Source organism: Dasypus novemcinctus, chromosome 7, assembly GCF_030445035.2.
Source record: "Dasypus novemcinctus isolate mDasNov1 chromosome 7, mDasNov1.1.hap2, whole genome shotgun sequence".
Classification (NCBI taxonomy): domain Eukaryota; kingdom Metazoa; phylum Chordata; class Mammalia; order Cingulata; family Dasypodidae; genus Dasypus; species Dasypus novemcinctus.
In genome coordinates this window covers 76,788,642-76,802,370 of record NC_080679.1, presented here as the reverse complement: position 1 = coordinate 76,802,370, position 13,729 = coordinate 76,788,642, and the positions used below count along the sequence as shown (strand labels likewise).

At 40.5% G+C, this 13,729-nt stretch overlaps 1 protein-coding gene across 1 annotated transcript in view; it reads left to right on the top strand.

Moving 5' to 3' along the window:
• CYBRD1 (cytochrome b reductase 1) overlaps nucleotides 1-9,736 on the top strand; it is a 38,222-nt gene extending 28,486 nt beyond the window's left edge. The window contains exons 3-4 of the mRNA XM_058300652.2: nucleotides 5,421-5,575; nucleotides 6,115-9,736. Of these exons, the coding sequence (XP_058156635.1) occupies nucleotides 5,421-5,575; nucleotides 6,115-6,418 (459 nt within the window). The 3' untranslated portion in view covers nucleotides 6,419-9,736. The remainder of the gene's footprint in view (nucleotides 1-5,420; nucleotides 5,576-6,114) is intronic.
• The last annotated feature ends 3,993 nt before the right edge of the window (nucleotides 9,737-13,729 follow it).

Genomic DNA, 13,729 nt, shown 5'->3' with positions numbered 1-13,729 from the left:
TTTATAAAATGAGTTTGTTTTCTTCTCCTTAAATATTTGTAGGAGTTCTGCTTCAAATTCTTTTTCATTTTTATGTATTGTAGGAATCTTACAGTTTGAAGCTGTATTTTCTCTCTCATTAGTGTTTCCTGACTAAGAGAAATACTCAGTGTAATCAAATTAAGTATCTTTTCTTTTAGGGCTATAGCTTTGTGTTCTTGTCTTGTTTTGTTTTGTTTTGTTTTTGGTGGCTGAAATCCTTTCCTACCCTGAGGTCAAAACATTCTCTTATGTTTTCTATTAACAGTATTAAAATTCTGTCTTGGGAACCTCAGTGCATAGTTCCCCTGAAATTAGCTTTAGCATATTATATGAGGTAGTGAAGCAGTTTGATATGGTTATGAATTCCAAAAGTAGATACTGGATTATGTTTGTAATCTGATCTGTACCTAGGCCTGATTGAGTTATGATTAGGGCTTTAATTGGGCCACGTTATTAGGGCATTGAGTCCCCACCTATTGGTGGGTGGGGACTCACAGATAAAAGGCATGGCAGAGGACAGAATTGTGGGCTTCTGATTTTGGAGTTTTGATGTTGGAGTTTGATGCTGAAGACTTAAGTGGAAGCCCCAGGAAGTAACCTCACAGAGGAAAGAGAAGCCAGCCCTAGAAAGAAAGGAACCTTGAACCCAGAGAAAAGCAAGCCCCAGGAATGTAGAAACCCAGGAAGCCTGAGCCCTCACAGACACTGACAGCCATCTTGCTCCAACACGTGACAAATAGACCTTGGTGAGGGAAGTAACTTATGCTTTATAGCCTGGTATCTGTAAGTTCCTACCCCAAATAAATATCCCTTATAAAAACCAACCAATTTCTGGTATTTTGCATCAGCACCCCCTTTGACTGACTAATACAGGTAGTGACCCAATTTCATTCTTTTTCCATGTGGATAAACTGTTGTCCCTGTACCATTTATTGAATTGGCCCTGCCCCTGCCACTTTTCTGCAGTGCCAATTCTATCGTATCTCTTTTCCTCTGTATCTTAGCCAAGGCAGGATAGAATTGAATAGAAATATAGAAGTGGAGATAGGAAGTCTTGCCTTGTTCTTATTTTAAAGAGAATGTCTCTAATATTTTGTTATTGGTGGGGTATAGCAAAACTTGATGCTTCAAGTTTCCTCCTATTCCAGTTTGTGAAAAGATTTTATCTTTTTAAAATCATGAATGGATATGGAATTTTATTGCTTTTACTCTGTTCAGATAAATATGTTTTTTTCTCCTTTAATCTATTATTGTGGACTATTGAATCAATAGATCTTCTAATATTAAACTTGGATGCATGAAAAAACATTTTAAATTATCTCAGGATTCTCTTTTGCTCTCAAAATATCCAGATTCTCAGAAATATCGTTTTATATCATTTCACAGCTTTTGTTTAGCAGGATAAATTTTGGCCCCTGGCTTCTTCCTTGCTCAGATCCAGAGTGTAAGAAATATTTAAGACAAAGTACAGGATTAGCAGTCAGGGATCTCAGTTTGAATCAGGTTCATCCATTTGGTAGCTAGCTGGTGACCTTGTGACAAGTTAATTAACTTCTGGTCTTAGTTTGCCTGTAAATTAAGGTTTTTGATACATCCTTCACTAGGTCATTTTTTTTAAGATTTATTTCATTTACTTATCCCCCCCTCGTTTACACTTGCTACCTGCTCTCTGTGTCCATTTGCTGTGTGCTCTCTGTGTCTGCTTGTCTTCTATTTAGGAGGCATTGGGAACCCAACCTGGGACTTCCCGTGTGGGAGAGAGGCACTCAATCACTTGAGCCACCTTAGCTCCCTGCTTTCATTGTATCTCTCATTGGCATTCCTCCTTGTGTCTCCTTTGTTGTGTCATCTTGTTGCGTCAGCTCACCATGCCTTTCCCATCACCCCAGCTTGCTGTCTTGCTCATCCTCACCAGAAGGCACTGGGAATTGAACCACGGACCTCCTATGTGGTAGGTGGGAGTCAATTGCTCGAGCCACATCCACTTCCCACAAGGTTATTATTATTAAATGGGGAGTAGCACAAGATGAGTTTAGAGAGATGGGGGTGCAAATAACAGCAGGCTTCTGGGGCATATTTAGGAATCTAGGCTTTAGTAGTCTAGAAGCAGTGGGAAGTGACTAGAAGATTTTAAGTAGATGAATGATATGAGATGATTTGCCATTTTAAAGATATCATTCTGGCTCCTGAGTAGAAGATGACTTGAAGTCTGGACAGGAGTAAATGTCAGAAGACTAGCTTGAGGGCATTTATGGAAATTCAGGAGAGAAGTGATGGTGGCCTGGAGGAGTAGCAGTAGCAATGCAGTAAAGTGGACAGATTCAAAAGATTTAGGGGAAGCGGACTTGGCCCAGTGGTTAGGACGTCCATCTACCACATGGGAGGTCCGCGATTCAAACCCCGGGCCTCCTTGACCCGTGTGGAGCTGGCCCAAGCGCAGTGCTGATGTGCTCAAGGAGTGCCGTGCCACACAGGGGTGTCCCCCATGTAGGGGAGCCCCACGCGCAAGGAGTGTGCCCCATAAGGAGAGCTGCCCAGCGTGAAATAAAGTGCAGCCTACCTAAGAGTGGCACCGCCCACATGGAGAGCTGACACAAGATGACCCAACAAAAAGCAACACAGATTCCCATGCCGCTGACAACAACAGAAGCGGACAAAGAAGACATCTCAGCAAATAGACACAGAGAACAGACAACCGGGGCAGGGCAGGGGGGTAGGGGAGAGAAATAAATAAATAATAAAAAATCTTAAAACAAACAAACAAAACAAAACAAATGATTTAGGAGGTAGAATTAATGAAATTTGGAAAGAGACATATGGGATGAGAATGACTTGCAATTTGGAGCAAGTGGGTGGATGAGAAGGGGAACTATGGAGGGGGAAGTGGGTGTTGGAGGAATGTCAGATGCTACTGAGAAGTCAAGCAAAATGAGGTCTGAAAATCATTCATTGGATTTAGTAACCCTCTCTTTTGAGAGCAGTTTCCTTGGAGGCAGTAGCCAGAATGCAGTGAATTGAAAAGGGAGTAGAAGGTGAGAAATGGAGAGACAACTCAGTCAAGAGGTTTGGGTAAGGAGGAGTGTCCAGGGTGGTAACTGACAGGGATAGAAGGCAGGTTTTTGCTTTTTAGTTTCGTTTTTGTTTGTTTGTTTGTTTTTACTTCTAATTTTTACTGCAAGCAGTTTGGGTATGTGGAAATGATGGTGGGAAGACACCATGAAGAAGGACAGGTGAATGCATGGGAGAGGAAATAATCTACTGGTAGGTCCTTCAGAAGGCAGGTGGCAGAGCACAGTGGGAAAATTGGAGGACACCAACTCCATTGTAATTGAAGAGAGGAAGGAATCATTGCTTGGGACAGATTGTTTGGTTTGGTGGCAAGAAATCAATGATCTTCTCTGAAGTTGCCTTGTTTTTTCCCATGAGGTGCTAGTAAGATCATCTGCCAATTGTGAAGAGGCACAGGTGAGTCAGAAGTTTGAGCATGGGGATAATGGTAGAGCCAGTAATAAATCTGGTAATAGAAGGATTGGTGAACTGTGTTGGGCTGTTCATAACCACAGGCATCATAACCATGGATTTATAGTGATGATAGTGTCCTTGATTGTGTGATGTACTCCAGCAGTAAATCCGAGGATAGTCATGAAGATGGCTGAGCTAGAGTTGGGTTGGGCTATTGCCAGATGGATATGATGAAGAGACACTGGAGTAAGGAGGTATAGGATACTGGCAGGAGACTTACTGGCCAATTCAAGTGTCTGTTATCTTCCTTTATTAAAAAACTATGGGGAGCTGATGTGGGTCAGGCAGTTGGGTGCCCACCTCCCACATGGGAGGTCCCAGGTTTGATTCCCTGTGCTCCTAAAAAAGACAAACAAACAACGAGCAGACATAAAGCAAAAACAATGAGCAGACTTCAAGCAAAAAACAATGAACAGACAACAAGCAAAAAAAAAATACAATGATCAAGACAATGAACAAACAATGAGCAGTTAGCAAGCAAAACAAAACCAAGCAGGGAGCGGATGTAACTCAAACAGATGGGTGTTCCATATGGGAGGTCCAGGGTTCAGTTCCTGGTGCCTCCTAAAGAAGAAAGGAGCACACAATGAGCAAAGAAAAAAAAACCGGTGAGCTGACGATGAGCAAAAACAACAAGCAAACAGATGAGGGAGCCATGGGGGGTTGGGTAGAACAGTGGACATATTCTCATTGGTGCTGGCTAGATTTTCCCCCCTAGGAGAGAAGTGGCATTGAAGAGCACAACTTGGCAATCACCTAAGACAGTGTTTCTCAAAGTGTGGTCCTAGACCAGCAGCATTCACAACATCTGGGAAATTAGAAATGCAGTCCTCAGGCTCCGGACCTACTCAGTCGTTCTAGGGATAGTGCCAAATAACATGTGCTTCAACAAGTCCTCCAGGACATTCAGATGAACGCTGACATTTGAGAACCACTGACCTAAGTAGGATATAACAGCAACATTGATAAAAATAAATGTGGGGAAACGGACTTGGCCCAGTGGTTAGGGCATCCGTCTACCACATGGGAGGTCTGCGGTTCAAACCCGGGCCTCCTTGACCCGTGTGGAGCTGGCCCACGCGCAGTGCTGATGCATGTAGGGAGTGCCCTGCCATGCAGGGGTGTCCCCCGTGTGGGGGATCCCCATGCGCAAGGAGTGCACCCTTAAGGAGAGCCACCCAGCCCGAAGGAGAGTGCAGCCTGCCCAGGAATGGCGCCGCCCACACTTCCCTTGCCGCTGACAATAACAGAAGCGGACAAAGAAACAAGACGCAGCAAACAGACACAGAGAACAGACAACTGGGGGTGGGGGTGGGGGAATTAAATAAATAAATTAAAAATCTTAAAATATATATATATAGAGAGAGAATTTGTTTTAAATAAATAAATAAATAAATAAATAAATAAATAAATGTGAATTCCTCAGGCATGGGGAGCTTGTCTGTCTTATGCAGCATCCCCAGCATCTAAAACAACACCGGGTTGCAAACATAAATGTGTGTTGAATGAAGGAATGAGTGAGTATATAAAATAGCAGGCAGATGAAGGAGAGCTAGGAAGAGTCTTCATGTGAATCATATACATCTAAAGCATATACATATACCTGTAAACCATATATAGACACATAGATTCATATATAGGCACACACACTTGTATAGGCATAGACATTTTCTCTAACTATACATGGAAAGGAGACCATAAGTGTTATCTTTGGGTGGCAGAACCGAGGTGGGGAAACTTCATTTTTTGCCTTTGGTTCTAGAAGAAAGGTTATGAAAGTTTTTCTTATTTTGCATATATTGTTTTATAATAATAATTTTAAGATTAGGTAAAATTTAAAATAAAATGATAAACTTTTATACTTTTTTTGTGTTTAGCTTCTCCTAGGTTTTTTCATTTTTCTGCTTCCTTGGGCTCCACTTTCTCTCCGAGCAGTTGTAATGCCTATACACGTTTACTCTGGTCTTCTCATCTTTGGAACAGTGATTGCAACAGCACTTATGGGATTGACTGAGAAACTGTTTTTCGCCCTGTAAGTTACATAGGGTTCCTAATTGTAATACTTAAGTTATAATGTGTTAAATCTTTGAATATGGTTTGGAAAATGTGACATAAATGTAATTTTAAAACTTGTATTAAAATTAAAAGATAAAAAATGTTGGTTTAAAACTTTTTTGTTATATTAAGATATAATGTAATATAATTAAGAGCTTGGAAGAAGGGCCAAAAAGTCCAGCAAATTCTACCGCCCTTACAAAATATGTATTGAAGTTATGCAGTTTCTTTCAGTCTTTTTGATTCATTTTTATATTAATTGTAATAACTGCACATACATTTTTGTTTCTTCCCTTTTTCACCTCTTAATGATGCAGGCATTCCAGGTAGTATATTATTTTTATACTTACAGTTTTTAACAATTTCATAATATTCCACTGCCTGAATTACAGCGTAATTTAAATTTCTTCTTAATAGAAATCTTTAAGGGAATTTGCATTGCAGCTGTACCAGACTGTTTTGCATGTTACTATATCATCCTATTTGTAATTGGACCCATTCTTTCTTTTTTCACAGGAAAAATCCTGCATATAGTACATTCCCACCAGAAGGTATTTTTACAAATACCCTCGGACTTCTGATTCTAGTGTTTGGAGCCCTCATTTTTTGGATAGTCACCAGACCACAATGGAAACGTCCTAAAGAACCAAATTCTATTCTTCTTCAGCCAAACGGTGGCACTGCAGAGGGAGTTGAAGGTTCCATGGCAATAGACATTGGCAACAGCAAGGACAAATCTGATTCAGAGTTAAACAGTGAAGTAGCAGCAAGAAAAAGAAACGTGTCCCTTGATGAGGCTGGTCAGAGATCCACCATGTAAAGTGTTGTAGCGATTTGGCTGTATACCTTCGCTTGTAAAAATCAGCTCTGCAGTTTAGTTTCTGCTATTTAGCCATAAGATGATTGAGCTATGTGGTATCAATATTCCTTTTATTCATAAAGTAGGATTTCTTGAAAGAGTCTATATTGACTGAGGCCTACAAACTTACCGGAATTGGACAGGAAGTGATCAATATAAATGATAGCAATTACAAATGGTGGTACGTTACCTCCTACTTGTTGAGGGCCAAAGCTTTGTTAATAGCACAGTGCCTCCTCACACAGCAGAGATGCTCAAAATGTCTATTGGTTGGTTAATTTGGCAGCATTCCTGGCCTCTGGTCCTTCCATCATTTCCTATTGATTTGGTGCCCAGTGATCTCAAAACAAGGTGAAACAAGTCCTGAACTTTTATCATCAGATCATGAATCTCTGGGACAAGATTTAGACAATGACGTTATACAGGTATCATGACTAGAGTACAGAAAAAAGTTTAGGGAAATAACTGGAAATATGGCTCCCTTCACCCTACCCTTGACCCTGCTCTCTGCCCCAGCTGAGATCAGCCCTGGAGACCAGGAGTTAGAGGAGGGTCGTTTGGAAAAGGGACAGGGCCTTCTGTAGCTGAAGAGACCTTCTCTGCTCAGGCCCTGAAGATTTTCCAAAACTCAACTTGGTCCCAAGGCTCCCCTGGGTTTCGTGTATGTTATGACTGGAAGCCTAGGTTCTAAACCTACTTAGAATGAGAATATGTCTGAATGCCTAAGCAGCATAAATTGCTTTACAAACCCCAATGAGCACTTTTTCCTGTTGCTGTTATTTTTAAAAATACAGAGAGTAGATGTAGCTCAGTGTTGAGTGCCTATTTCCCATGTATGAAGTCCCAGATTTAATCCCCAGTACCTCCTAAAAAAAACTTACATAGCACTTACTATGTGCCAGACAGTGTTCAAAGTTCTTTATAAATATTGATGATTTAATCCTAAGAAAATTCCCTTAAGATAAGTACTATTATTATCTCCATTTTACAAATGAAGGATCTGCAGCCTGGAGAGGTTAATAACTTGCCTCAAGGTCATACAGCTCGTAAGTGTGACCTGGCAGCTGGCTGGAGTCCATGATTCTATGACACTATGCTATTCTGTTTTGTACTAATTTACACCTACTTAGACCCACTCCTAAATCAGTGTCAATTTTAATAGTGGAATGGACTTGTTAAAGAGGCGCTTCTGGCTCTTTTCTAAGGCAGATTCCCCAAATAACTGAGGAAAGGGGGACTCCTGGAAATAGGTCATAGGCACCCAGCCACTGCCAACAGGCTGTGGCTTGCCTTGATGTCTCTTTGGTCTTAACATTGTGTCTCAGTGACAGAAAGGTTTGGACAAGAACATCCATAGCTTTCAGGAGGCATCAGATGCAGTTTCTGTTCCTTAGGATTTTAGCTGCTAAATAGCTTTGGTTGTGGAGACAAGAAAGTCTCAACTCCCACTCCAAGGCAAAGACTAAGGTCCTTCCTGGTTTGGGCGGGCTTTCAGGGGATATTTTGAGCTTAAAAGTCTCTGTAGTGAACGGAAGCTTAGGATAACAACTTTGGTGCGTAGAGGCCTCTGTTGGGCTCTGGCCTGACCTAAACGAAAGCCTAGAGCAGTGCTGATGCTGAGACCGTGCTTTTCATTTTTTGGTTGATTTTTGGCTTCCCTGCAATCTAGCAGGGAATATTAATGTGGATAAAAACCTTATGGCTCACACCAGATGCACCTAACATTTTTGGTGTTTAGTGACTATCCTTTAGGTAACTGGTAATTACTTCCATAGACTGGGAATGAGCTACACTCCTTCATCCCTCTTAAACTTCACCATAACTGTTCAAGGTTCCCTCACTGCAATATTGTTTTCTTCTTATTTAATTAATTCTATTCCCAAAATTGGAAATAGTGTCAGAGAGATCCCCAATGTCTAGCCCAATGCCTGGCATATAGTCAATTCAATATGGACAGAGCATGCTACAAACTAAATCTTGTTCGTCAGTAGAAGGACAAGTATGTTTTTATGTGCCAATGTTTTATTACATGAAGGTGCACAAAATTCCAGATTTTTTTTCTTTTACAGGGAAGAACAGTTATTGAGCCCCAAAAATACAGGCTTCCATTCTATTCTACATAGGCCAAGAAAGAGGTTATTAGTGAAAAGTTCATTTATGGATTTGGCACTAGAATAGCTAGTATTTGAGAACCCCTCACATCAACCTTTTATTTCTCATGTGGGCTAATGTGAGGGTAATCTTACAGGTATTATAGGAACTTCTTTTCTTTCTTCTTAGCCCCTGTGAAAACAATGCATAGTAAAATTTATCTAGAAAACCTTTCTGAGACTCTTCTAATGGGCTTTTTATTTTAACGATAATTGCACCTTAATCTTTGAAAAGCTGATATTTCCTACTAAACCATCTCTCCCAGAGTACCTCATAAAAAGCCCACAAAAAGAAAAGAGAAGAAGAAAGCCTTGGGTATCAATTCCAAAACAGTGATTGAAACCTCCCAAAATAATTATAGCTTATATCATCTGCAGAGATGGTCTGGCTTGGCATACCCCATAATCTAATTTCAGGAAAGAAAGCTTTATTTTAATACTCATCTAAATCAACAGTAAAACCTTTTCTCTTGAGGGGTTTATTGAGAAACTCAAATGAATATACTTTTTGAGTTAATGTCATCAGAAGTGTACAATTTCCTGTATTCCTTATGTCAAACTGAACCCTCCCTCCAAGGCACTTTCTTCCCTTTACTTGTGTGGTTTCATTTGAGCTCTATTGTTTAGAAACAGAATCTCACACCTCACAATCAAATGACAAAAGAAGACAATTGCACTTTTTAGGAAACACTGACAAGTGGTTTCTGTTTTCAAAAGCATACGTCTCATTTTTAGTTAGACTCTTTTCTAGTTGTAAATTCCAGTGTAGTCCTAGTTGACTGCAATGGCTGCGAAATCTAGAAGCAAAAAAGGAAGAAGATTTTGCAATATAATGAGTTTTTTTTTCTTGAGGTGTCCTTTTTTAGGTTATGCCAACAGAAAACTGTAATCTCTATGCTTTATAGCTACACTTAGGAAGTGTAGAAGAAAAACAACTATTATTCAGTATCTCCTACATCATACCTGAAAACTTTAAGTGTAAAAGATTTCTATCTTTAAATTTGTTTTTTTCTCAGTACATTTATAAAAAAATATTGAATAATTTGAATATTCAATAATTCGTAGGAAATTTTATGCATCTTTTTTTCTTGACTTATTATACAGTATTAAAAGTTATTTTGGAAGCTCATTGTATGTGTTATCAATTTGTTCAGGCTGGAAGGTATAGGCACTATTAGGAGTTTTTCTTTCCTTTGTTTATTTTGTTGGGTTTTGTTGTCTTTTAGTGAGGGTAGTTTTTTAAAAAGAACTTCTTTGTTGGTAGTGCTGTCAGATTTCGCTGTGAAGTGTACTCTGAGTACCATATCTTTTTAAAGTTTTATTTGGTGCCACACATATTTATAACATAAAATTTGCTACTTTACTCATTTGTAAGTGTACAATTCAATGGCATTAATTACTCTTCAGTGTTGTGCTACCATCAACCCCATCCATTAACAAAATTTTTCATCACCCCAAACAAAACTTGATACCCCTTAAGCAATAATTCCCCATTCCCCCTCCCTCAGGTCCTGCTAATTGCTAAAATACTTCCTGTGTCTGAGAATGTGCTTATTCTAGATATTTCATATAAGTGGAATCATATAATATTTACCCTTTTGTACCTAGCTTTAGTCATATATCCTAAGTCATTTAATTTAAGAAATGATTTCAATTTAATTTCATTTAGCATAATATCTTCAAGGTTCTTTTACATTTTGTATCAGCACTTCGTTTCCTTTTATGGTTCAATAATATTCCATTGTATGGATATGTCATGTTTTGTCCATCTGTTCATCAGTTGAAGGACCTTACAGCACCACAGTTTTTTTGTTAATATTTGTTTTTTCCCTCCACCTCCCCCTCTTCCTCCCCCACCCTGCTGTTTTTGCTGTCTGTGTCCATTCGCTGTGTCATCATCTGTATCTATTTCTCTTTTTGTCTTCTCGTCTTTCTCCTCTAGGATTCACCAGGATTCGATCCTGGGGACCTCTGATGTGGAGAGAAGTTCCCTGTCAATTGTGCCTCCTCAGTTCCTGATCTCCACTGCCCTTCACCTTGACTCTTCCCGTCGTCTCTTGTTGTGTCACCTTCTTGTTGCGTGACTCATTTGCATGCCACTGCATGGGCATTCGGCTCACCACACGGGCACTGGCTCACCACATGGGCACTCACGTGGGCACTTGGCTTGCCATGTGGGCAGTCACGCGGGCACTCAGTTCACCACGTGGGCACTTGGCTCGCTGCACAGGCACCCAAGGGCACTCGGCTCGCTGTGCGGGCACTTGGCTCACCACGTGGGCACTTGACTCACCACACAGGCATGCTTTCTCATCTTCTTTTTCACCAGGAGGCCCCAAGGATCAAACCTGGGTCCTGTCATATGGTAGATAGAGGCCTTATCCCTTGAGCCACATCCGCTTCCCAGTACCACAGCTTTTACATCACTAGATTATCAGAGAAATGTTTTGAAATGTCATGGTATCCCCTCCATACAGGATCTGAATTGGAGCCATGCTCTGTAGTGTAGAAGTGTGACATTAATGTAGGCAACTAAAGCAGATGCAGTTTAAGTTGGAAAATCATAGAAGAGCTAATTATAAAGTGCTGGTTACTATAGAACCTGGTGTTTGTAGCAACTGTTGTTGAGAAAGTACATAATTCATAAAGGGTGAATTGGGATTTTTTTCAATAAGAAAGATCATTAGCATCTAAGTAGTGCCAATACTCATACAATCTTAATATGGCAGTTTGTTCAGGCTTTTTCCACCTACTCTTTGCCTCCTGGGAAATGCTAATGATATTTTATGTCATGAAGCTTTTAACAATGTCATAATACTATATGTCCCACTACACAATAGAGCTGTTACATTGTATATAGTTGAATTTTTATGTTACATCATAGTCACTGATTTATATTAATTTCAGAATTACCATATTTCATTTTAGAAGACTCTTCACTAGCAAGTACTCTTAATACTTTATATATATACAGCTCAAGCACATAACCATACATACTTTTTTTAAATATAATTTTATTTTTAAAGAGGTTTTAGATTACAGAAAAATTACATTGAAAATAAAGGGATTCCCTGGGAAGCAGATGTGGCTCAAGCAATTGAGCTCCTGCCTACCACATGGTTCCTGATGCCTCCTAAAGAAGACAGTGGGCTGGCGCGATGGACAGGTGCAGCAAACTGATGCAACAAGAGACACAAGAAGAAAAACATAATGAGAGATACAACAAAACAGGGAGCAGAGGTTCCTGGTGCCTCCTAAAGAGGACAAGCAAGACAGTGAGCTGACGCAACAAGGTGATGCAATAAGAGACACAAGAAGGGAAGAAAAAAGTATAAGGGATTCCTATATACCCCAACCCCCCTCCCACATCTTCTCCAATTAAAAACATCCTACAATTGTTTCATTTGTTCAATTGATGAATAAATATTGAAGCACAGCTACTAACCAAGGGCTATACTTTACATTGTGGTTTACACTTAATTCCAATGCCCTAAAATGCCCCATGTTCCACCTATTATTCCCTCCCCCTCCCCTCAGAATCTCTGGTAACCACTATCTTGTAACTATTTTAAATGTTTTTCCATTACGACATTATTATTTTTTTTAAGATTTATTTTTTACTTCTCTCCCTTTAGCCTCCCCCAGTTGTCTGCTCTCTGTGTCCATTCGCTGCATGTTCTTCTGTGACGACTTCTATCCTTATCAGCGGCACCAGGAATCTGTGTTTCTTTTTGTTGCATCATCTTGCTGTGTCAGCTCTCTGTGTGCGGCTCCATTTTTGGGCAGGCTGCACTTTTTTTTGCACTGGGTGGCTCTCCTTACGGGGCACGCTCCTTGCACGTGGGGCTCCCCTACACAGGGGACACCCCTGAGTGGCAGGGCACTCCTTGCACGCATCAGCTCCACATGGGTCAAGGAGGCCCAGGGGTTGAATCGTGGACCTCCCATGTGGTAGGCGGATGCCCTATCCATTGGCCCAAGTCTGCTTCCCAATTCATTATTAATAAGGTTGCATTCCCCCTTAGGTTTGTTCATTCCTCAACCTTGAGGATTTGGGAATGGTGATGCTCATTCTGCCTCAGATTGAGAGGGGCTTATGTCTTATGGAGCAGATGGAAGGTACTGTTTTACTTGAAGTTGAAGATACTGTTTTTTGGGGATGGGGCTGTCCATCGTTATCATTTGTTAGCCGTCCTGGGCGAGTCTGATGATCTGGAGAGTGGGTGTTGGCTGCAACTCTTCTGAGATTCAGGGCTTAACTAGCATATGAATAGACTGAAGATTTAAGTCTCTGAGACATACATTTAATGGCTATAATGCTAAACATAGGTTCAAATAAAAGGAATAGAAGAATTGTGTAGAGAAATTATAAATAACCTAACTCTGTTACATTGGGGAAATAGGTTGTCATATATTTCATGGTAAGGCTAACTGACAAGATGCTGATTTCAAGGGATTGTGTGCCTTGTGTATATTGTCTAGATGGCTCTAGAGCCCTCAGGAGCACTGTTATTTGAGGCTTTGTTCACAGTGGCAGTTAGTGAGATCTGCCTAAGACATGCATTAAGTGAAACCCCTGGAATGACGACCTGACTCATTGTGCAATCTCTTAGCTGTAAAAATTCTTTTCTATTTGATGTTTCCCCTTTTGGTCAACGTTTTTTCCAAATGCGTCACTGGTTGGTGCTTGGTATTAACCCCCTCAGTGCCAGGGAGGCTCATCCCCAGGAGTCATGTCCCACACGGGGGTGTGGGGGAGGTAGCATGTTTATTTGCTGAGTTTGGCTTAGGGAGGGGCCACATTTGAGTAACAAGGAGGTTTTCAGGAGGTAACTCTTAAGGAATAGTTATTATTAGGCTATTTCAATTTTACAAGAATATGGTTCATAGTCATATGCATTAATATTGAGGACTTGGTATATTGGTCCGATTTCATTTTATTAGGCACTGCTTATGTTCTCAAGAGATTCTTGCCCCTTTGTTTGAGAACACAGCAGAACATAGCAGGACTCCCCAGGATGGAAGTTTAATATTTTGTTGGTCATTGTGTGGGTCTCCACCCCCTGAGATAACACCCTATGACAAGATGAACACATTCATATTCCATAGAAGCATGCCCCAG